The 26,421-nt window shown below is 40.3% G+C and overlaps 1 protein-coding gene across 1 annotated transcript in view; it reads left to right on the forward strand.

The window, feature by feature from the left end:
* The window catches only part of DOC2B (double C2 domain beta), a 370,017-nt gene that overhangs the window by 120,015 nt on the left and 223,581 nt on the right, over nucleotides 1-26,421 (forward strand). Inside the window, exon 2 of the mRNA XM_069971208.1 lies at nucleotides 11,869-11,948. Coding sequence (XP_069827309.1) covers nucleotides 11,869-11,948 — 80 coding nt within the window. The remainder of the gene's footprint in view (nucleotides 1-11,868; nucleotides 11,949-26,421) is intronic.

A 26,421-nucleotide genomic window follows, 5' to 3' on the forward strand; every position in this document is an offset into this window, starting at 1 on the left:
CCTATGTGAGTGAGACGGCCCCCTAGACATTCAATATGCAGCCATTATGATCAAAGGAGAGTGATTGAAAGAATGTGCTAAGCATGCACTTGGCATATACATACTATTCTTACCTCACAGTGCTTCCCCGGGTCCTTCTGCAACATCTTCAGCCCCCCCCCCCCCTAAACTCTTCCACCGCCACTCCTGTGACAGACTTATTTCTGCAGTGACAGCCCGCTCAGCCACTTACTGACTGACTGGCTAAGTGGGCAGTTTTTTTTTAACATTCTTTTTTTAGCCAAAAAAGCAATTTCATTTTGAAGGGAAAAAAAATTGTGTTTCTTCCATTATTTTAGGCCATGGTTTACCATTAGTCATTGATTACTTTTTTATTTCCATTTTCTACACTCAAGTCTACTTCAAGTCTACACTCATATGTTCAGTAGTTTTTCAGGACCATATATTATGTTATGCGGGAAGAAAAATCTTTAGCATCCGTAATCTGTATTTTTTGTGGATCTGCAAACAGTGGAAAGGTGATCTGTCATTTTGGGGACATTACTCCTGCTCATCAGCTAATTGGATAATTTGTGCAGCAGTAAAATTTATCGTTGGCAGCTCTTGTCTATGTTTAAATTGGAGATGTGCGGCCAATAACAGTGGGTGTAAATGACCACACAAACAATGCAGTGATCATTCATGTGATCTTATGAAATGTTACTTTGAATACTTTGAGGGGTGCAGTTTTTACAGTGGAGGGATTTATGGGGGTAACTAACATACAGGCTCAAAAATCCACTTCAGAACTGAACTGGTCCCTAATAAAATCAGGGCTGAAATTTTCATGAAAATTAGAAAAATCGCTGCAAAATTTTGAAGCCCTCTAACATCATAACAAGTCAAAGGACATTCCCCAAATGACGTCACCATAAAGCAGATATGTTGTGGATGTTGCAGTAATAATTAGTTTATGTGGCATGACTATCTTTCTTAAGAAAAAAGGGTTTTGAATATAAAGAAATGTAAATTTTTCAAATTTTTGCGCAAATTTTTAAATTTTTACAAAAAACTACTGAGCGTAACCAAAGTATACGACAAACATAAAGAGGAATATGTCACAAAAAAACTGTCTCAGAATAACCGCTATAGTTAAAAGCATCGCAGAGTTATCACTACATAAAGAGAGACAGGTCAGATTTGAAAAATAGGCCCTGGGCATTGAGGCCAAAACAGGCTGCAGAGGCAAGGGGTTAATCCCTTGATACTAAATGATGTCCCGGGACGTAATGAAAAGCTGTTAGTTTGCTCATCATGATGTCCCAGCACGTCATAATGTCAGTGCAATGATGGCTGTTGGTACATCATTATTCTACTCTGGGTTTACTAATTGGCCTTTGGGTGTGTCTTTAATTGGAAAGTCCATTGGATTTTATAGTAAAAACTGAGAAAGTATGGTGAAAAAATAAAACTGTGTGAACAACTAAAAAATAACGTCTGCTGTTTGCTATAGACGTCCAAAAATAATTGACATGATCATTATTTTGATGTCCGCTCAGACAACATCCGTTATTTTATACACTGAGTGCATTGGGCGTCCGTCATCCTATTGACTTCAACGTATTGCATTAAAGTGAGGTAAATTGCTGCAATAACGGATGTCTTTTTAAATAGACAAAGCCTTCTTTCTTTTTTTGATGTTGTGTGAACATAGCCTTACCCTGAAAAGCCTTACCAGATGGATAACAAGCATGGAAAAAATTGCCGATCGAGCAGTATCAGCACAACTGTTAACCCATTCTTACCTTTAAGAAGTTTATTTGAATCGAGAGAACTGAAGTCTGACCTGTCTTATGGGACCAATTTTAATGATGACTTGTACTGTATATAATAACTAAGAATTTGAAGTCAAAAGTTTCCAAGGCTCCACAAAAAAGCTTCGTCAATGAGGTACCTGTAAGCAAAAAAAGGTGTTCTATACTTTTATATTCTGACTGAATATAAATATATGACTGAAATATTGCACATTTTATGTGCTGTAGATCCTTGTTATGGCACTGTTGTAGACAAACTCAATCATAGGGAAACTCCGAAGACCTCTAGGATGCCTCTGAAGAGTAACATGGAGAGAAAGTTATGCCCATCCTGTATGCACCAGTGGTTTTGTGCCATGATTGACAAGGAAGTGGAGAGGTAATTTGGTTACGCACATGTTATGCACTACCTCCTCAGGCACTGTACTAGACATAACAATCCGCGATGTCTGAGGCTCCCTTACAGAACATTGCTCCGGATAAATACTTTACAACAGGAAATGTGTTGAGCAAGTACAAAGCATGGGACTGGTAAAGTAATATCACTTGACAGTAATTATTTAATTTCCCTTAATGTCTAAAACAATTGGACTTTGGACTAAGATCGGCAAGTATGTCTAGCTGAGCCGGGCTTGTAGTTCCAGCATTGTTACTATAGAGACTGTTGTATGTTCTTTTCTATATGCAGGAATGCTGTCAGACTGCACTGTAGTTATTGACTGTTAGTGTGCAATGTATATATTCTGGTACCTGTAACAGATATATATATATATATGGCAATCAATGACTGCAAGTCACATTTATGTAGCATTTTTGTGAACAAATGGGATTGAGGTGTTTGCAGCAATAATAAAAACTAGAGATGAGCAAAGCGAATCAAGATACCTGTCACATAGGCTCCATTTTATGCTCAGGCGGATTCCATCATCCGCCCAAAGAATTGACATGTTATTTCTTTGGGCGGACAGTGGAATTCGCCCGAGCATAGCATGGGAGCAGGGAGAGCCAAAAAGGAGCACACAGGGAATCCGCGACGTTATCCGCATGATTTCCATAGTGTGCACATACCCTTAGGCCACGTTCATACTAAGCAAAAACGGAGGAATCCGCCATGCTCAGTGTCCTGCAGTGAGTGAATGGGAGGGCACAGGCGCGTTCGCTCCCTCAGCTCTTCTCTCAAAGAAATGACATGTCAATTCTTTAAGCGGAGATGGGAGGAAGCGGACACGCGCGCCCTCCCATTCACTCACTGCAGGATACTGAGTATGGCGGGATTCTGCCGTTTTTGCTCAGTGTGAATAAGGCCTTACAGAGCGATTTAGGGATACAGAGGATAGGAGGGCTGATTGTGGGTGATGCCAGCGCCTCCCCATCCCCCTCTATATAAGGAGGTTTTATATCTGAGGTGGCCAGTCAGCTGTACGTAGAGGAGAGAGCAGGATGGCAGCAGGCAGATGGAGCAGAGCAGGGAGAAACTAATGGTGCGTTTACACAGAGAGATTTATCTGACAGATTTTGAAGCCAAAGCCAGGAATGGAGGCTTAGAGCATAGATCCCATTCTTTCCTTTATGACCTGTTCCCTGTTTATAGTTTGTTCCTGGCTTTGGCTTCAGAGATCTGTCAGATAAATCTCTCTGTGTAAATGCACCATAACAGACTGATATAGGGACAGAGAGGAGAGGAATAGTGGAAACTGCATAATTGACTGGCTGATTGACATTTTTTTTAAATTGTGATTTTCCAATTTTTTCACAAAAGTATGACCGAAAATTAGCGAAGCTCGCGAAACATATTTCCGGCTGCTTCGCTCATCTTTAATAAAAACATTCAGCATTGAGGTTTCCTTTATGTCCATAAATGAGACATTAACAATGTATCCGATTTATCTGGATTGCTCATTCAACTGTGCTGGAATTTTTTATTTTTTTCTTTCATTGCTAATAGCATAGACTTCTCTTATGAGGTCAGATCTTGAGTATGCTTATTTTCCAAATTGCAGGTACAAAAAGTACTGTATTTTTTTTCTGAGCCAGTAAATGTCCGGAAACATTTCATTACAACATATGGGATTTTATTATAGAAAATGTAAAGCTGTTATGTTCTCTTCTGCATGGATATGAAGCGAGTAAACCACAAGCTCCAATACTGTAGCTTGAATATTTAGCTCTAAAGAGCAAACTTGCAACGTAACCACAAAGCTGCTTTCCTTACAAGCTTTCAAATAGCCACAAGACAGAATGACGTCTGTTCCGAGCATGAAATAGATGGTCTGACATATTGTTTTAAACCAATTACTTATCTCATCCGATTAGCACAAAATGGCCTTATTCCCATGAAAGCAAAACAAAATTAGCTATAATGGCTAATCAGATCCATTGAGTGTGTGCTTTACATTACAGACATGGCATTGTGTTCAGACTGAGAACGACAAAGTGTTCCGAATATTCGTCTGATAATTTCTATTTACAATTTCAGTGATTTATGCTTCTGTACTCCAGAGTAGGTGTTTTAGCCTTCTGGCTCAGAGCTAATGGTGGAGACCTTGTATGATGATGAATGAATTAGCCTATGGGGCAATTTTTTATTAGTAATGACAGATACTTCCTGGTTCCTTAAACGCCTACCTCATTATTTTGTTTGATTTTTTTTTTTCCACTTATTCACATAAATACATTTGATCTAGAAGTTACAGTATTCAACACTTTTCATGAAGGCAAGGAGAAAGTTACAAATTTGTCATTTCAATTTCCCTTTTTATTTCCTTATTGGTTCTTTTCATATTGTTCTTTATAATGTTGTCAAGTCCTGTAAAGTACTCTGAACTGTAAGTGAATGCCCACACAAAAACATCAGTAACATACTACTGCAAGTCAATGAGTATACTTGCTGTCATAAATCAAGAGGCCCATTCTCACCCCAGCATTATTATTCATTGTGAAAACAGCACAAATTTGTTGCAGTCCAACTGGCAGCCAAAATAATGGGATTTAAATAGTTTTGAAGACTAGATGCAGGGGTGTAGCTAAAGGCTCATCATCAGCCCTGCCCCCCTACTGACCTGTCCCCTAATATACCGATCAGCCGTGCCAAAATGATCTATGACCCTGTCCCCTAATGTGTCACCATGGCCAAATGTACTGTGCCACTGTCCCGTCCACTGTGCTGTGCCATGCTCCCCTCTAAGTGCAGAGTGGCAGGACAGGGAGCGGGGTGCCTAAACTGGCTGCTATTTTCACAGCCAATATGGGAGATCTGCATGGTTACAGCCTGTGGTGATGGTGGCTGATAGGGTTCCCATAGTGTAGGGCCCAGTCATAATTGTGACTGTTGCAACTCCTATAGTTACCAACATTTTTAATATTGAGACATTTAAGCCTTCCTGAAATGCTCACTTTTAAAACAGGTTTACATAAACCCCTTCCCAGTTTGCTGGATTGTCCTTGAAAAAGTTGAACTGTTTGCACATATGATACTTTAAAAAAAAAAAAATGTGAAGATTTTATTAGATCTATAAGTACATCCTATAGGTATTTATATTACAGTCGAAAACCAAATATTTAAGGGTAATCAAATGACATTTTCAAAGTACTTGTCCAACTATGAAACCTATTTTAAACTTTCTAATAAGTAAACATACAGAACAGTATATCAGTTATTTCTGTGGTCTTTTATGCTTTTTTTCTGCTTTTGATGTAACTGCCTGCTTTGTTGTCTTCAGCCCAACATTCTCTCTGCTGTACATCCTGTAACAAACTCTCTTTTCCTGTGTACAGGAAACTGTAGTCGGAAATTCAGCCAACTCTATCCTGTCCTAGTTTTCCTTCTTGACTATAACCCCTCCCTCATAGTGAGAGGGAGACAGTTGGCTGAATTCCCAGCTAGACTGTCCTGGACACAGCAACAAGAAGTCTGTTACAGGATGTACACCAGACAGTCTTTGCGGCTGACCACGACAAAGCATACACTTTACATCAAAAGCAAAACAAAAAGCATAAAAAACCATGATTGACAGTAAAAAAAAATCTTATATGGTATGAAGCTGTGTACATTATTTTACAAATAAATGTTATTTATTTTAATATCCCAGACTCTTTCCACTGATTTTGGTGCAGCGCTGGCAATATTGAGCATGGCCAATTGGCATTATTTCTTTATACGTTTGGCTGGTAACTAGGGATGAATGAATTTACAGTATATATGAGATGTATTTGCACTAAGCAGCAATCACTCACGCTGTTTGCTAAGATTAGGGAAATTTAGTCTGAAACATGAAAAAATTATTTTGGACCAGTAATACTGAAGGTTTGTTTAAAAGAAACATTTTTGTTGCTGGAATTTTTCTTTCAGTGTTATAACCATGGGAATTTGCTTTGCCGTAAGCTACAGTATGGTGGTCTGGGTAAATTGGAATATTTGAAAAAATACCTTTCTATATAGCTATTTTTTTTAGAAAATGTAGAGAAGAGGTTGTAAGAATGGTGATTATTAGCGCTTTAGTTTTATGTCAATTACCAATAAAATTCAGGTTAGTGAACAAACACTCAGTTCTTAAGAATATAACTGGAGATAAGGAAATTCACAGTAATAATGAAGTGAAGCAATTTGTTATTTTTGCAATTTTAACTCAGTGCTGCTCCCTGCCGCTCCTCCCCAGGTGCTGGGAAAAGTTGTATATAGTCCTGGGAAACTGGGAGAAGTTTTCCAAGAATGGATCCAGCTTTTCCCAGCACCCGAAGAGAAACCGGAGTGGGTTAGAAGGCAGATTTCATTTGAGGATATTATTGAGCCTACTGGACAGTTGAAACTTCAAGTGTAGTCCCCAGCACGGACTCCGCTTGAAATTTCCATGCGTATTCCGTAATGTGCACATACCCTTAATAAGAACTTAGGCCCTTTTGTGCCCTCATAAAATATACAGGTCTCTTCTAAGATGTGCCCTCATAAAATAGGCACCTCTATGACCCCATACAGTAGTAAGGCCCACTCCTGTCTCCTATAGAGCTCCAGCCCTCTGTGCCCCATATAGTAATTAGGCTCTATTGTTTCCCCATATAGTAAGACCCGTCTATATTGCAATATAGTAGTTTGGTCCCTCTGTGCCCTCATATAATAATCTTGTCCATAAGTGCCCTCATATAGTAGTTAGGCCCTTTCTGTGCATCAATATATTAGAAAAAAAGTGGGGTTCGGCAGTGGGACCGGCTGTCATCGAAACTTTTCACATGTCAAAAATGTATTACAAATGACAGTTAGGCTTTAATTCCTTTGTTCAGGTAATTGTTTAGTAGTGTATTTGGATTCCTGGTTCCTGCTCTCCTTGTGTGCATGGTTTTCTCCTGCCCAACATGGAGTGTAAGCCGGCTTAGAGATGGAGGGCCTAGATTTTTGTGGAAGTCTTAGACTCGTCAGATTTATTAAGAGGTGTGCCTCTTAATAAATCCGAGGTAGGGGGTTTAGTTAACACCGTTCTACAGATGAATCCTCTCCGTTGCATTCATGCATTGTGTATAAGAAGATTCAGGTATGTTCTGACAACAAGCGGATACAGCGGACAACCAAGGATAGCCTCCTAATACCATTACAGACTGCCACTGCCTTATCCCTGGTTTATCTTACTACTTTGATCCTGGTTTATTGTGATGAGGATACCATAGTGGAAAAATGTTCCGCAGCTTTCTTGATATTATCTTGTTGCCTGATGTAGGTCTCCACATGTAAGACACACTGGTGTAGTACCTGAGTGGGGAAAACCTGCTAAATGTATCACAAATCATTGTTGCAATTGGTTGTTTCATTAATGGGACCATCTTTGTATGTTATTTCTTTCATTTTGTTTTATTTTTGAAACATCTATAACTATGAGATTACGTATTACTTCATATGAGGCACTGTATATACAGTATATATATCAGTTATATTGACTATTCCATCTGTTGCTTTGTAGCCCTCTGAAGCTTACTTCTAGAAACAGCATATCAATTTGAATACTTGATGTGTGAACACTAGAAACATCTAGGCCTGTTTTGGTTCTAGTTTCAGTAGGTTCATTTGACAATTGTGCCGTTGAGGATTTTTGTGATTCATTTTTCAATGACGTTTGTGAATTTTGCTCTTTTCTTTTTTTTTTTTTTTTTTTCTTTGAGTATTTATGAGCTGATCGTTATGAATCATTGGGTATGTGACTTTAAGTACAGGAAACCCTTATAAAATGTTTGGATGTGTGTTTTTTTTTTCTTTTTAATTCAATAAAGATATTTATTGATTGTAGCATCTGAAATGCTGTGCCAGCTTATTTCCCTTTTCCTCAGTATTCCCTTTATTCTTTCCATTTACGTTTCCCTTTGATGAATATCACTTTCATTTTACTATACATTATGCTAGTCGATGGATTTTGAAGAAAGCTGGTGTATTGAGAGTAAATGGCATGGCAATGGATATTTTTCTCACTTCATCATATTTATCTTTATAGGTATTCTGCAGACATACATCTTTTATGCATGTTTGATTGCAGGTCTTATCTTACTGCTAAAAGTTACAATTACAGTGGTACCTCGGTTTAAGAGTAACTTGGATTGAGAGCATTTTGCAAGAAGAGCTCACAGTTTTTCAAAATTGTAACTTGGTTTAAGAGAATTGCTTTGGTTTAAGAGCTCCCTGTACTGGGTGGGAGGGGGAGTGGGGGAGGGGCATGGTCTGCATAGCGGGGTCTACAGCACTGTACTCTGACCCAGGAAGTCTCCCTCACCTTCAAAATCATAGCAGATTCACTTCAGGCTGGGGCTTACATCAGGGGACAGGACTGTGGAGGTAATCTCTCCATAGCTGTAACCCCTCTCTTCCCGGACAGAAAGTGCTGCTATACTGTGCCCACATCTGCCCTGCTCATTCCTTCATGCTTCCTGCTGATGATTTTATATCAGATTTGATTAGGCTGGCTTCTATTGAAACGTGTAGTCTTTACTTGTTCCTGTCACAGAGCTGATGTCTCCAAATCAGTGTGCAGTGAGCAAAGCTGGAATATTGAGATGCTGTAGAAATATCCCAGCCATGATTCGTGCACGAGCCCTAAAAGGACTTCTGCATGGAACTTGGCCATTATGGGACATATTGACAATGGCAATCCAATCTTCCAACGGCAGCTGTAGTTGTAGTTGTTCTCTGCTGCTAAACTTACCTCTCTTCATGATCCTGACCTGCTTTCACTTCCAGCTTTGGGTGGAGGGTGGGCACCTTCACAGTCATTGGCTGTTCTGATCAAGAGCACTTTGCTGCTCTGCACTCTGCTGTTCTGTTCAGCCCTGCTATGCCAAGTCCTATCCTGACAGCACATGGGCTGGGAGCTGTCAGTGTTAAGGTAAATTACTGTAGATAAGGAGGCTGGGCAGGGGAACTGCCCTCTGAGAGCCTGACCACCCCTCCCTTCAGAGTAGGGCCACTGATGACACAGATAGGTGGCCAGGAACATAGATAACCAGCTGCTAATATGGCAGGTAGTTTAGAGTGCCAAGCAGGGAGACAGAGCTAAAAAGTTAAAGGGAATCTGTCAGCTCCCGGGCACTACCTGAGGTGCTGACAGTGTGCTGTAGCTGGCGGTCCCCCAGTAAGCATGGTGCCTTTTTGGTAATTTTCCGTGCAGCGGATTATGTACAATCTTATGTCTCCTACTGTCACAGAGCAGTTGTTCGTGCCACACTTGTCATGCATCCTCCTCCCTCTTCATGAATAATCAATGCTGCCCGGCCTCCTGCTCACTCAACTGTCAGATTGCAGATCAGTCCTCTGTAGGCAGGTTATGTCTGAAAGAATCACTCCTCCCTAATGTGTTGGAGCTGTGGTCTAGGGGTAACTCACCTGTCTGGAGACCTGACAGCAGTTTATTCTCTGGTTCAAATCCCCTGATGAAAATTGAATAGATGTCTTTTTTTCTCATTATTGTATCATTTTTAAGACTATGTTCACACAGTATTTTTGCTCAGTATTTTGCAACCAAAACCAGGAGTGGATTGAGAACACAGAAAGGCTATGTTCTCACACTGTTGAAATTGAGCAGATGGCCGTCATTTAATGGCAAATATCAGACGTTGTTTTAAAAAAACTGTAATTATTTGCCATTAAATGACAGCCATCTCAATTTCAACAGTGTGTGAACATAGCCGTTCAGTGTTTTCAATCCACTTCTGGTTTTGGTTGCAAAATACTGAGCAAAATTACGGAGCAAAAATACTGTGTGTGTGAACATAGCCTTAAAAATTATACAATAATGAGGAAAAAAAAGACATCGATTTAATTTCCATCAGGGGATTCGAACCAGAGAATGACCTGCTGTCAGGTCTCTAGACAAGTGAGTTACCCCTAGACCACAGCTCCAACACATTACAGAGGAAAGATTCTTTCAGACATAAACTGTCTACAGAGGACTGATCTGCAATATAACAGCTTAGCGAGCAGGAGGTCGGGCAGCATTGATTATTCACGAAGAGGGAGGAGGATGCATGACAAGTGTGGCACGAACAACAGCTCTATAACAGTAGGAGACATAAGATTGTACATAATCCGCTGCGCGGAAAATTACCAAAAAGCCACCATGCTTACTAGGGGAACGCCAGCTACAGCACATTGTCACCACCTTAGGTAGTGCCCGGGAGCTGACGGATTCCCTTTAAATAAAACCAATTGCAAAGGTTCTTATTTTTTAATGACCTACTGTTTTAGCTATAGTGGTTTTGTTGAGAATACCCCTTTAATGATACCCTTTGAATCTTGAATTCCCAAATCCCAGAGTAAGTGTCTGCATAAATGAGATTTTAATCCCATTAGGTGCAGTCATTGATATGTGTGTCTTTGTACAGCTCTGTGGGATATGCCATCTAAAGATTTTTGCTGTCAGTCCCACTGTTTTGAAGCAATTTGATGAAGTTCAAATATGCTAATCCGCTTCTTTGGAGCATTGGGGGTGTTCCTCTACCCCACAAAGCATCCCTTAAGCCCGCCTGCCACCTCTTTTAGCAACGCCTACTATGCATAGCAGCCGTCGCTCCTACATCTCTCCCCACCTCAGTGCGGGACACCACCACAGTTCTCCCCCAGCTCTAAGACCCCGGCATGCCCCCTGCCCGCTGATCCAACATCCAACTGGCAAGACTTCCTTAGATGCCTTTGATGAATATGTATAGTAGACATCACCAAAAGAGTTGGAAGACGGGCCGAGGGGGTGCTCTGTGGGGCCAAGGAGTGCCCCCCAATGACAGCAAAATATGGCTTCTAATGATAAACTTAGATATTGCAAGCCCAGACCTGAGATGGAACAACATCTATACATTTAATTTATAGAAATACGTCACAGTTAGTACTGGTACTGTTGGTAGTTTATTAAGTTGCTGTAAAAACCAAGTTTGCAATTGGGAAGGCGATAAGGATTAGAGATGTAAATGGTGGAGAAGTGTACAATTGAACTGTCACCCAATGATTAGGCGAGTTGAGAAAAATACCAATTATAGTTTTATATTTCCCATTATTCTGTATATCTGTATTTGTGGCAAACCTAATTATAGTAAATGACTTCTATAGATGAATCCGGCACGTATTCCAGATCTGTAAAACTACTGACAGTGTGAATAGCGCAGTAGAAATCGTAGTGCCCTAAAATTGCCCGCAACTGCATACTCACAAATAAATAAGGCTGTTTGAAAAAATGTTTGAAACAAATAAAATTAATATATATAACATGTGATAATCCTGGGATATCTTTATCTATAGATAAGACAACACCATTCTTTCTTCCATGACCCTCTTTAGTAGTCATAGATGGGGGTTGGAAAAGGGTTTTTTCTTTAAACTATTAAGTATGCTTTTTGAAAAAAAAAAATATTACATTTTTGATGTGTATCATAAAAATGTAAAATAACCAGTAAATCCACTATATTAATGCTTTTCTACGTTTGAGTAATTTATTTTTTTATTAAGTACTACCCTTCCACATACATTCTAGTGTTCAAGTACATTCTAGTAGTCTTAAATGAAAAATAATAGATTTGCAGCAAAGAATAATGTCTTTTTCTTTTTCATCCTTTCCAGCAACCCTGGGGACACTGGACTTTAGCTTGCTGTACGATCACGAAAACAATGCTCTTCACTGCACAATCAATAGAGCCAAGGTATGTTTCCATCTGCTTTACATGCTAGATCCATTGTACATATCCTGAGGAAGTAGTCCTCAATTAACCTCCTTGCAGAACAGTACTGTCAGTTGAAACAGCTTCTCTGCCTCCAATTCTTGCCAGGATCTCACAGACTGCATTGACAACTCTTGAACTGTATTTATAGTATTTAAACTTTACACATGATTTTTGATATTTTCAGATGCTCGAAGGACTCTGTAAACAAAAATAAACTTATTGGTTCATTAGTACATTAGACAATGGTGTAACAATTATTCACTATGTGGTTAATTCCATTTTTTTGTATTACACTAAATCTACTATATCAGTACAAAGATACAGTAGTGTTACGAAAATAGCAGTTCAGACGCAGTGCTCTCTGCTGACATCTCTGGCCATGACAGGAACTGTCCAGAGCAGAAGGGGTTTTCTATAGGAATTCCCATAGAAAACCCCTCCTGCTCTGGAAGTTCCTCTCTTGGCCAGAGATGTCAGCAGAGAGCACTGTGTCCGACTGAAAATAAAATATTTCCTGTAGGACATACAGTAGGTGATAAGTAAGGGAAGATTTGAGATTTTTAAATAGAAGTAAATTACAAATCTATACAACTGTCTGACACCATTTGATTTGATGTCCAATAAAAAAGGAACACATACTAGATACATTTTTATTATTTAGGTGGTTTTTTTTCAATTTGAAATTAAATATTTAGTATTTCCAGCGCATTTAGGAAAAAACACTGCTGTAGAAACTATTAAAAGGGGATATATGATGAGGATAACCCTTGTCCTTATGCTCTATTAGTCAATTCAGACATCACACAGGGCAGGCCCCCACTATGGACACTGGTGCACCAGATCCGATTGTGCAGTACATGGACAACTTTTTTATTTAATGGTCAGCATGCATTTTTAAACTTTTCCTACAGTTACCAAGGCAGGGAAAACATAAAGCCAGAGCCATGCCAGTCAATTGGTTGTTGAACTGGCTTTTACTTAAGAATAAGGGGAATAAAGTCTAAAATATAACTTTTAATTAAAGACAGTTAAAATTGATATCAAAAATACCAGACAAACATACAAAGGAGGTAACCTAGGAAAACAAATATCTTACCACTCAACGGTGACTGCTGAGTAGGAAAGTACTGGAGTGGTAGTGGACCATTCACATCACCGAAGTTCTCCTCTCGAATGGATTCCACGCTGGGTGGCTGAGGTCTTCTGGTGTATAGTCAGGAATAGAAGACACTACAGGGTACATACTACATGGGAGATAGGACAGCCGGTCCCTGACACTATCCTACTGCACCCTAAATGTTCTGTCCCTCCAGACAGAGCTCCCGCCCTAATAAGGGCGACTCCGCCACTCTCACTCCTAGGGTCCCTAGTTAAACCCTAATAATTACTTGTGGCTGTGTCCCAATGCATTTCATCTCCCGTTGGGGGAATCATCAGGGGATCAAACCAGATATTACAGTGCCACTTTCAAAAAAATTTGTAGAAGGGTAAAGACTGCACGTATGGTGCCTGCTACGCGTATGGCACCGCGTATGGGTAATATCTGGTTTGATCCCCTGATGATTCCCCCAACGGGAGATGAAATGCATTGGGACACAGCCACAAGTAATTATTAGGGTTTAACTAGGGACCCTAGGAGTGAGAGTGGCGGAGTTGCCCTTATTAGGGCGGGAGCTCTGTCTGGAGGGACAGAACATTTAGGGTGCAGTAGGATAGTGTCAGGGACCGGCTGTCCTATCTCCCATGTAGTATGTACCCTGTAGTGTCTTCTATTCCTGACTATACACCAGAAGACCTCAGCCGCCCAGCGTGGAATCCATTCGAGAGGAGAACTTCGGTGATGTGAATGGTCCACTACCACTCCAGTACTTTCCTACTCAGCAGTCACCGTTGAGTGGTAAGATATTTGTTTTCCTAGGTTACCTCCTTTGTATGTTTGTCTGGTATTTTTGATATAAATTTTAACTGTCTTTAATTAAAAGTTATATTTTAGACTTTATTTTGCTATACTCTACCCTGTGATCCTGGTTATATTAAGTTTGAGTATAAATTGTGGTATTAGTTTTGAATTGGTACTTAAGAATAAGGTCTATTATCTATGAAAAAAATCATGAAGCTACCTTGAATAATCCTAACGCTATTTAATGTGAATGGCCTTGGTCTCTGTGTAACTTTATTTAGCTTTAACTGCTTTACAATTTTTGAGGCACAATAAATATTTTGTTGTTGTTTTTCAAAAGAGAATTCGCTCTGAAGTAACGCTGACTTTTTGTACATTTCTCACATGAACAAAACTAGAAAATTGCTGCAGCAAACTGCGAATGCCAGGACTCACCGTATATATACTCTGACAAAAACATGTTCTAAAGTTGTTGTTTTTTTGTTTTTGTTTTTTAATAAAAAATGAGGTTCTTATCAAACCATTTGATGAAATGGAATGTACCAACTCACCAGGTTAAGGTGAACCCCAGAGAGTTGGACCCTATACTTAACTAACTGCTTCTCTTGGACTATAAGTCTACAAAACTGGGCATATAGGATCAACTATACTCCCCCACATGTGACACAAAAAGCAAATAAATAGCCAGCACTAAATCCAGTTCCTTAAAAACATCTTTAATCTCTTAATAACTACAGTAACCCAGCTAAATGACCTGTGCACACCAGGAGGGGTGGAAGCAGGGACGAATTAACTTTACCATAGGCCCCGGGCTGTTCACCAAGCCTGGGCCCCCCACCCCACTGTAACTATGGCAGCACTGGTGAGGTGCTCATAGTGCAGGATGGATAATCTCTTGATGCCCTAATTTGTGCAAAATTGCTGTAAAAAAGCAGTAATTTTTTGCAAATCATGTAGCCAGGAGACAATACACCACTGAAAATATAAGTCTTTTTTGGTGGCCATAGGTCCCCCAGGAGCTCAGGGCCCTGGGCTACCGCCCGAAAAGGACCTATTATAATCTGCTACTGGGTGGAAGTGGATTTTGTGGAGACCTTTTCATTATGGCTGTAAGCAATTGTGAGTGGTAAAAGGTTACCACTCACCAAGTGTAATTCAGAATTTATGTAAAGAATTTTGCATGATCGGATAAGATCATACACATATACCATATACAGTTATGGTACGGATTTTTCACTTCCATAAGTTTTTAAAGGGCTACTCCAGTGATTCAATTTTTTTGATATATCCCATTTAGGGTTTGTTCACAAATAGTTTTTGAGGCTGTATTTTTGGGTGGGTGGGAAAATATGGCTATATTTTTCACAATTATGGCTGCACATAAAGGGCATGTTCATTAGTCCATGAACACTACTTCATACAGTCTGTGCACCGACAGACGTTTTACCATTGACTTCAATGGGGCACATTATATTTTTTTATTATTCATCAATAGAGAAAGAGTGACCGGCACTACTTTGGTGGGAGGATAACTGGGGGGGGGGGCAGCAGTAATAACGGTGTGCTCACACAATCAATCATTATATTGTATCAATCATGAAGTAAAAAGAGTTGGAAAAGGGCAATCACCGTAAAAATTCTTTATTGTGGTTGCTTCAAATGGGCATAAAACTTCATTGGGTTAGTGGGGACGCCAGTGCAAGGGAGTGTGATGAGATTTTTGAAATTACAACTGTCATTTTTCCTCCTTGATGCTTAAAAAATTAAAAAATACCAAGAAAAATAGCTGTAGAAACCATTGGGTGTAACAAATTAGTGAATTTGCTGGCAAGTAATGTCCGTTGTTGCAAACTAATGGACATCATTTTGACTGTGTGTGAATATAGCCTCAATGTAATTAAATGTTTGTATATTAATGTAAGCTATGTAAGAGTCCTATTAAATGCACAGATTTATCTGACAGATTCCTGAAGCCAAAGCCAGGAATGGATTTGAAAAGAGGAGAAATCTCAGTCTTTCTTTTATGACCTGTTCTTCATTTATAGTTTGTTCCTGGCTTTGGCTTTAATCATCTGTCAGATAATTCTCTGTATGTAATAGGGCCTTAAAGCAACTCTGTACCCACAATCTGCCCTCCCAAACCGCTTGTACCATCAGATAGCTGCTTTTAATCCAAGATCTCTCCTGGGGTCTGTTTGGCAGGTGATAAAAAAAAAAAAAAAACTTTTAAACTTGCAGCCCTGTGTCAAATTGGCATGGCCTAGAGTACCCCTGCACTAGGACTGCGACGTCCCTCCTAACCTTCGAACCTGCCCTACTCATCATTAGGAACACCCCTGGCCAGGATTTTACCTAATCATTACTTGTCTGAACACTGCACATGTGTTGGATCATTAAGGCACATGTGCAGTGTTCAGACAAGTAATTATTAGGAGAAATCTTGCCCAGGGGCGTAGCTAATGGTAAAGAGGGCAAGGAGGAGGGACAGAGAGGAGGTGCAGGCCTAGGGCACGGGTACTCTAGGCCACGCCAATTTGACACAGGGCTACAAGTTTAAGGGTGCGTGCACTCTATGGAATCTGCTTGGATAACCCGCCGTAGATTCCGCCACTCGCGCCTGTGCACATCTCCTCCTGTGCCATAGATTCCATTCTATGCACAGGCAGATTCTGACGTCTGTCCGGTGATTTGACAAGTCAATTTCTTTTAAAGCGACTCTGTACCCACAATCTGCCCCCCAAACCACTTGTACCTTTAGATAGCTGCTCCTAATCCAAAGATCTGTCCTGGGGTCCGTTCGGCAGGTGATGCAGTTATTGTGCTAAAAAAACTTTTAAACTTGCAGCCCTGTATCAAATTGGCGTGGCCTAGAGTGCCTATGCCCTAACCTTTCACCACCTCTCCATCCCTCCTCCCTGCCCTCTTCACCATTAGGAATGTCCCTGGGCAGCATTTCTTCTATTCCTCACTGCACAGGTGCCTTAACGATCCAACACATGTGCAGTGTTCAGACAGGTGATGAATAGTAGAAAACCTGCCTGGAGCATTCCTAATAATGAAGAGGGTGGGGAGAAGGGAAGGAGAGGGTGTGCCAGCCTAATGCACAGACACTCTAGGCCACGCCAATTTGACACAGGTCTGCAAGGACAGAACTTGGATTAAAAGCAGCTATCCAAATGTACAATTGGTTTTGGGGGGGGAGGGGGTCAGATTGTGGGTACAGAGTCGCTTTAAGGTGACGGCAGAATCCGCCTGTGCATAGTATGGGAACTATGTCACAGGCGGAAATGCGCACAAGGGCGGGCAGCAGAATCCGCGCAGATTCTGTAGTGTGCATGCACCCTAAAAGTTGTTTTTTAGGACAGTAACTGCATCATCTGCCAAACGGATTAAAAGCAGCTATCCAACAGTACAAGCAGTTACAGGTGGGGGACAGATTGTGGTAGAGTCACTTCAAGAAATTGAGCAAGTACTGTAGGAGACTGACCTCTTTGTACCAGTGGCCAGGTTATTCAGTGTAAATAAGGGGTTGATATGATATGATTTTTTCCTAAATAAAGGACAACGACTTATATTTCACCAAGTGATTTATCGATCTCAGTTCTAACTCTAGATGTATGAAATTTATTTTGTACACTTAGTTAATGGGTTCATTATAACAATTATTCATGTGATAAACACAACAAGCTAATTGTGCATGACTGTGAAATACAGCTTTCTGGTAGATACAATTATTGTGTTTTCTCTGAAGCTCTAATGTGTCACAGATGTCTATAATATGGGTATATCATAATATTTCATCATAAAGATACTGACAAAATGTGGCTGCAACACATTACATTACTCACGTATTTATGATGTGACAGACAATCGTATAATTCATGTAATGTGCACATAGAGACAATGGATTTTTATAATATATTTGGATACAATAGAATGTTACTGTGTGAAATATTTTCTGTTGATCAATAATTTACTTTGTTTCAGTGGCTGGAGAATAAGATTGTTTTGATATATTTTGTTTTCGTTTTGTATTGACAACACAGAATAATAAGTACAAGGTTTATCAAAGCAAAAGAGTATTTTCTGAAATCATTATGTTTAAATTTAGACTGACATAAAAAGGAATTTCAACTCATCCGAACAGTTCAGTCCGCAGTTAAAAACACCTCAACACCCCTTATTTTTTTTGCCCTAAAAGGGTACTTCACAGTGAAAAAATGTTTTAAATCAACTCGTGGCAGAAAGTTAAGATTTTTAAATATAATTGATTTATATATATATATATATATATATATATATATATATATATATATATATATATATTGGGTATCGTGCATCGGTTTACATTGAGGGGAAAAAACACAAGTCGTTGATTTTTTGTTGTTGTCACATCATATATTAGGGGGGGGGAGGTTATTCCAAATCTACAGGTCATGGCACAAATAAAAAGCCCTCAATCAGCCCCATTGGTGGAAAAAAAAGTTACTAGTGTAAAAAAACAAAAACATTTACGTATTAAAACTTCTCTATAGCTGCCAAGTCTCTCACGTACATGACTGACAATGGGGCAGATTTAGTGAATAGGCTGCTGCTTTTGAGAAGCTTATGAAATGTTTTAAGAAATCACAAGTCTTAAAGGGGAAATCCAGATAGAGGTTTAAAAATGAAACTTCTGCAGAAGCATATAGTATTACTAACCTGTCTATCCCAGTTTTGAAACTACCAAAAATCCATTTGTTTGGGGGGGGGGGGGGGGATTGCTCTGTATTGTGTTTCTGTCCTTCCTGGTTGAGCAGTTCCCAGCATGCAATGCTTTCCCTCAGCTGATCATCACAGTCCCCCACCCATCACAATCAGTAAAATTAGTGCTGCACCTTCTTCTGGCTGGTCAGAGATGGTGAATCACTCAGGGGCTTGAGTGATCCGGCCAAGTCTCCTGTGAGATCACGCCCTGCCCCCTGTATGCATCATCAGCCTGTCCTCAGCAAACACACACAATGTGAGACAGAGGCATGGAAGATTTGTCTCCTAAGGTAGGATAGCAGAAGGAGCAGGAGACAATGTGAATTGGCACAGAGGCCATTTTTTTTTTCACTTTACCTTTTAGGGTGCGTTCACACCTACAGGATCTGCAGCAGATTTGATGCTGTGTTCAGTTATTTAAATGAAATCTGCTGCAGAAAATCAGCTGCAGATCCTGTAGGTGTGAACGCACTATTAATGTACATTTAATAGAAAACAAGTTTTTCTTATCCGGAGTTCCCCTTTAGTACAACCTGATTAGGCCAAGACTTTTGAGACTGTAATTATAGAGTTTGATGCCTGCTGTGGGCAGTTTACACCAGTCTAAATTGTTCACCCTTTGATAAATCTCCCCTACTGTGTTTTCAGCTGCATGTTTTGTCCTTTAGGGTACAAACCCACACACCGTATACGCAGCAGATACGCAGCAGATACGCAGCAGATTTGATGGTTTAGATTTGATGCTGTGTTCAGTTATTTAGATCTAATCTGCTGCGTATTTGCTGCGTATCGCTGCAGTAAATACACTGCGTATACGGTGTGTGGGTTTATACCCTTAATTACATGTTTTAAACACAAAAACAAGCAGGAGGAAAGCCAAATACATAGAATTGAAAATATGTAGCTTTAAACATGCTGTAAAACACTGGATGTGTGACTGCACCCTAACAATAGAGACGGACGGGCCCACCGTAGAACCGGAGGATCCTCCGGTGGGCCCTCAGCCCAGAACCTGCAGATGGCAGACACACATACTGACACTGATTGTCCTGGGTTCCAGCAGTCAGTGATACTTTGCAGGTGCTGCCCTGTCTGAAGATAGGGACCCTGTCAGATTACAGCCATAGTTAGACTGATGATTTTTCTCAGTGGTAAACTGCTCCCCTCCCCTATTTACATATGTCCTTATGCGATTTCAATGGAAAGAAATAGGATTAATTACATCTGTAAACGATTGGATTCTTTTAAAACATTTAAAGGGGTACTCCAGAGGGGAAAAAATCAAATCAACTGGTGTGAGAAAGTGCCAGAGATTTGTAATTTACTTCTATTAAAAGGTCTTCAGTCTTTCAGTACTTATCAGCTACTGTATGCCCTGCAGGAAGTGGTGTATGTATTTCCGGTCTGATACAGTGCACTCTGCTCGCACCAGGAACTGTCCAAAACAGTGGCAAATCCCCACAGAAAATCTCTTCTACTCTCCAGACTGGAAAGAATACTACTTTCTGCAGGGCACACAGCATCTGATAAGTATTGGAAGACTTGAGGTTTTTTAATAGATGTAAATTACAAATCCTCTGTCAAGAGTTTATTTAAAAGAAAAGGAAAATTCTGGTGTACCCCCTTTAGCATTGTTTCTTTACACAAGAAATAGATTTCTTCAATCATTCCTCCAAGTAGTTAAACCCAGATTCTGTCCCTGAGATGCTTGACATTTTGGTACAGCAGGTATAGTATATGTAAGCCTTTTTTTTTTTCCTTTTTTGGCTAATAGAAGAGCAGTACTGTCCCCACAATATGCCGCTACATAGGGCAGCACAGTATGATGACAGATCTGCTTTACCATTCGTGATATATCTTTCCAGTGACAGCTCATACTATTCCCTGTTCCAAAATAAGCATGTTGGCTTTTTATACCATTTTTCTAACAACTCATTTTCAAATAACATTTCCAATTGTATTCTTCTCTAAAAATAAGTCTTACACTTCAGAAATATAATTGTAAAGAAAGTGTGTTCCGACAAGTAACAGCTTTGTCCTATTTCTGGAATTTACTGTTTTATCACAGCCGCTGGCAGAAGGGAAGTGTTACAAGTTTATTTTTTAAATATTATGATTCACTGGAAATGAAAGCACAGTTCTAAGCTGCAATTTTATATATCTACAATGGTGAATATACAATACCCAATGTGTTACCGGGATCCATGAGTCAACAGTGTGGCCAAGCGATAGAGAAAGCGAGTCAAATGCTGAGCTGTATAGCTAGAGGTATAACCAGCAAGAAGAGGGAGATTGTCAGACCGCTCCTAGAAAACTCTGTTCAGTTCTTGAGACATCGCATACAAAAAGATATTGATAAAATGGAACAGGTCCACAGCTTGGATGCAAGTATGGTGGACATTTCAGAGGACTAAACTAAATTTAAAGGGGTATTCCCCCCAGGAGCTAAAAAAGATAAAATGCCCCCAAACCTAGCTGGTCTTCCAGTGCGTTTACACAGAGAGATTTATCTGACAGATCTTTAAAGCCAAAGCCAGGAACAGACTATAAACGGGGAACGGGTCATGAAGGAAAGACTGGAATCTCTCCTGTTTTAAAATCAATCTTTTAGATAAATCTCTCTGTGTAAATGCGCCATTACTCACCAAGTCACTTTGAGTATTTTGAGCCATTTCGTGTCTTTCTAGCTGCTGCTGGTCCGTAGTTACAAGTTTTTTAAAAAAAAGCCAATCTATATCCAACATTGTGCCGCCCAGAAAACTACATCTACCGTCATGCAATGCTTATGCCTGATTGGTCCATGATGTAGCAGAGCTGATATCCACAAGATAAAGCAGAGTTGAGGCAGTGACATAGCAGAGTTGAGTTAGGGGATTATTCAGAGGGGTGAGCCACGGGTGAGTCGCGCTGGGGGGCGGACCGCGGGTAAGTTGCAGGGGGAGGGACTGGTTGAGCTGTGGGGGGTGAGCATGTGGGGAGCACAGTCAGGGGGTACAGTGTAGGTGCCACATGTGAGCTTAGGGGCAGGGGGGACACAGGTGACCTGGGGGGTGAAAACAGTGATCAGCAGCAGCTGTCAGTGTCTGTGTCCTCCTTCACTTTAGTGGGCAGGGTTAGAATCGCTAACCCAGCCCATTAAAGAGACGGAGGACACGTGATCCTGACACGGAGGGTGGGGGTCAGGAGCAGGTGGCGGAGTGCACTGATATTTGATGATTCTATGTATTTAGTGGGGGTGAATGCATCTAGATAACAGAAAAAATTGTGCAGAATCCATAATAAATACCTAAGAGGACCTTCTCACCAGCCCTAGCAATATCATTATTTTTGAACACTGGAATACCCCTTCAAGTTTGAGATGCCCTTTTCCAAGTTCAACTTTTTTTCACCTACTAAAATAAAAAAAATAAAAAAATAAAAATAATTTAATGTAAAATATCTACATTATCTTGTTTAGGAAATGTAATGAATCTGTTTTAACATGTAAACCTGTTTTTTCTCAGACTACTCATAGTTACTTTTTATAAGTTGACATTGCCATAGTAGCCACAAGGGCAATAACCTTCCAGTACAATATTATTCAGGGTTATTTATAAAAAATCCTGACCTTTTCTCTTTTCCTGTAAGCTACATTATAAATACATTTCCTTAAGCTGCCTCCAAAACATTGTCAGGGAAGTGGGCTTTCCCATGAGTTGCATATGTTTACAGCAATGGTAATGTTGCTGCTGGCTCTTCTACTTAACTCATATACAGTTGCCAGCAGGTTGCAGAATCATATAAGTCATTTTGCCCACTAGCGTCGGCTTCAAAGGATTCTAGGAATATTCTGACAGTAAGGACCCCCCCCCCATCAATTTGATATCCCCCTCTAGCAGTTATGTATAGAATTTTCTAGCATCCTGTTACTAAGGTTGGCTTATTACAACTGGACCAAACATAAAAACATGATATACATTATACTAACACATTTTATTTGTTGAACTTTTAAGTTTCTTACTTCACCTAATGCAATTAGTTTTTTTTAATCCTGTGTTATGCTCCCATTTCTCCTCCAAAGGGAACAAGGGGTACTAGTAAGCAATAATTTTATCTGTACATTTCCTATCCACAATGTTCCATTATATATCCAAATGTTTGTTTTCATTTTTTTTTTTTAAACTACAGAATGGATTGGATGCTATGGAAACGGGCTCTGGTTCCCTTTGTACTGTGTTACATGACATTTCCAGTACATAATGCAGTTAAAAGTGTGGAGAATAGCTGCTGACCACACCATAAAAAAAACACCTTGATCTCTCATTTTCAGCAAACAGCAATGGGAGACCTGAGAACCATTTGTCTACCATTTGATTCAATAGCAAGTCTCTGACTATGGGGTTGTGCAAATTGGTAAGCCAGCTGCTTTGACTGTATAGCAACATGGTACACCTAATATTGGAGGCACATAGAGGTACAGCATGGCCATATAGCATGACAGAAAAACAGTATTATGGATTCATACAACACTTATCCACTTTAAGGGCCAGTTCACACAAAGCAAAAGCAACGGAAATCCCGCCTGCCTCAGGGTGTCAATGGGAGGGCTCGTCCGCCTCCACATCTGCCTCTCTCTGCTCAAGGAATTGACATGTAAATTCTTTGAGTGGAGAGCGGCAGAACCAGAGGTGCGCAAGCCCCTCCCATTGACACACCGAGGCAGGTGGGATTCTGCGCCGAAGAGTTCCGCCGCTTTAGCTCTGTGTGAACTGGCCCTAAGGCTTTGGGTACCAGGTATAAGAACAGGGAACATCCTATCCTACACACAATCAAAGCCCATCTTAAAATCTTTTAATCCTGCAGAGGATCCTTCCAACTGTGCATACTTTAGAATACCCTGCAAGAACAGTTATAGACCATTTGCCTTACTTAATGTTTTTTCCACACATAAAATTAGTATTACTTTGCATTTCTTACAGCTTAAAGCGACTCTGTACCCTAAATCTGCCCCCCCCCCCCAACCACTTGTACCTTCGGATAGCTGCTTTTAATCCAAGATCTGTCCTGGGGTCCGTTCTGCAGGTGATGCAGTCATTGTCCTAAAAAACTACTTTTAAACTTGCAGCCCTGTGTCAAATTGGCGTGGCCTAGAGTGTGTATGTTGTAGGCTTGCACAGCCTTTCCATCTCTCCTCCCCGCCCTTTTCATATTAGGAATGCCCCAGGTAGGATCTCTCCTAATCATCACTTGTCCAAACACATGGGTCTTAATGATCCAGCACATGTGTAGTATTCAGATAAGTAATGATTAGGAGAAATCTTGCCCAGAGGCATTCCTAATGATGAAGAGGATGGGGAGGAAGGACTGGGAAGCGTCACAGGCCTAGGGCACAGACTCTCTAGGCCCCGCCAATTTGACACAGGGCTGTAAGTTAAAAAGTTGTTTTTTAGAACAATAACTGCATCACCTGCCTAACGGACCCCAGGACAGATCTTGGATAGAGATGAGCGAACCGGGTTCGGGTTCGAGTCCATCCAAACCTGAACGATCAGCATTTGATTAGCGGTGGCTGCTGAAGTTGGATAAAGCTCTAAGGTTGTCTGGAAAACATGGATACAGCCAATGACTATATCCATGTTTTCCACATAGCCTTAGGGCTTTATCCAAGTTCAGCAGCCCCCGCTAATCAAATGCTGAACGTTCGGGTTTGGATGGACTCGAGCATGCACGAAGTTCGCTTATCTCTAATCTTGGATTAAAAGCAGCTATCTGACGGTACAAGCGGTTTAGGGTAGGCAGATTGTGGCTACAGAGTCACATTAAACTGTTCTGTAGTGTTTCAGTAATCATTCCTAGAATACTATTGGGGAATTAAAATTTTTCTGCAGATCTGAAAGTCTAATAATAGGAAATGATTGTAATGGGTACATATATTTTTATATCTAACTTTCCCTGTAATTTGTATGTACAACGTTATATATACAGTTATCAGTGTTTATGCAGATTCCTATTATATAGGTTCAACATAGATTGCAAAGGCATACACACCAGTAAGGCAGATTATACAGCTGGGCGAAGGTGGTCCAACCCTTGTTGTCCCATTCCTTTGGCTACATGGCCACTTTCTTCCTGAGACAGCACCACTCTTGTCTTCAGCTGAGGTGTGGTTTGCAATTAAACTCCATTTACTTCAATGGAACCTGCACCCAAACTGGAGACAAGAGTCGTGTGTGCAACGCCTAAAGGTTTTCCTAAACTTTACCAAATTTTATTAAATGGAATGAGGAATCATAATCCATTTTAATTCAGTCATTTTTTAATAGAACATGAAGTAGTGTTGGGTTTAAATTTCGTCATATGTTGAATATTCATTCACTGCGTATTTGTCACAGCAGGGAGATAGTTAAAAACCCTTATTTCTTGCAATGGGAAATGTTGAACAGCACAATCAATAGCTCTTTAATTATTGACGGTGCTGGAGCTGCTCATGGATTATGTTTTTCAGCTGTAACTGAGTGCATGTTGTTTCATTTAATGTAACTAATTGTGTTAGTTCCCAGACTTGGCTAAGTACTTTCTCACTGAAAACAAATCACTAGGGAATGAGAAACTGTGGGTTTCTTATATTTCATTTTCTTTTTCTTGAATTGTCCTTGATAAACCTTTAAGATGCTTCCTAAGATTTCCCTAAATCATTGAGAAATGAGAAAGATAGCACATCTTTTTATCTTCCTCAAGGGGGACTCTGGGCAAACATGGATCAATTGATACTTACCTATCCCGGTGCCCTTGCAATGTCACTACTCACGGTCACCCGCTGACCTCCTGTATCTCCGGATCCTGTGACATCACGGCTCCTCACAGAAATGGTGCTCATCAGTGAGGCGGGACACCTCTGCAGTCACTGACTGGCTGAGCAGATAGTCATGATGACACAGGAACCAGGAGAAACAGGAGGCCAGCAGGTGACCATGAGCAGTCGTGTACAGCGCTGTACTGGGGGGCCCCAAGACTGGTAAATTTAAACTTGATATGTTTCCACCACCTTCTGCCCTTCGTGGGTTTTTATAATTTGCCTGGAGTACCCCTTTAATATATCACCTCTTCCAGGCTGTGTTTACGCATAGCTCTGGACAGTAAATTATTGGTAAGTAGTGATGAGCGAATACTTATCGATCGAATAGACATTCGATCGAATAGAAAGGTATTCGATCTATCGAATGTTATCAAATAGTTCGCCAAATATTAGAAAATATTCGATAAGCGTTCAAATCCCCCAGCTTCCGTTTTTTACCTCCAAGTGGTCGAATAGATGTTTTTCAATAATCGAATACTTGTTCCCATAGTCTTTAATGGGATCGAATATTCGAATATTTAACTATTCGCTCATCACTATTGGTAAGTGCAAATGGCCTATACCTGGATTTACCACGTGGATTTACTCTGATTATCCCTTGTGTATGTAACCATCTTGGGAAAAGTCCACCAATCACTAGCATAAACCATCACTTTATGATTAGTGATGAGCGAACATGTTCGTAAATGTTGGTACGAACATGACGCTATGTCTCCGCGTTCGCTGATCACGAATAATTTGTTAGATGATCAGAATGATAATAATAATTTTCAAACATATTCAAACTTGCCAACGTACACAGCTGTGTAATTTATGCTTTGCGCCTGATAATCTGTACGCATGTACGTAACTCTAGACCGCAACGCATGCAATCAGTACGCAAATGCATGATTTACACTTTGCACCTGATAATCCGTTTGCATGTGCGTAGAGGGAAACGTACGCTTCTTCTGTATGTTCATTATTTGTGA

Source organism: Dendropsophus ebraccatus, chromosome 5 (assembly GCF_027789765.1).
Source record: "Dendropsophus ebraccatus isolate aDenEbr1 chromosome 5, aDenEbr1.pat, whole genome shotgun sequence".
In the NCBI taxonomy this organism is placed as follows: domain Eukaryota; kingdom Metazoa; phylum Chordata; class Amphibia; order Anura; family Hylidae; genus Dendropsophus; species Dendropsophus ebraccatus.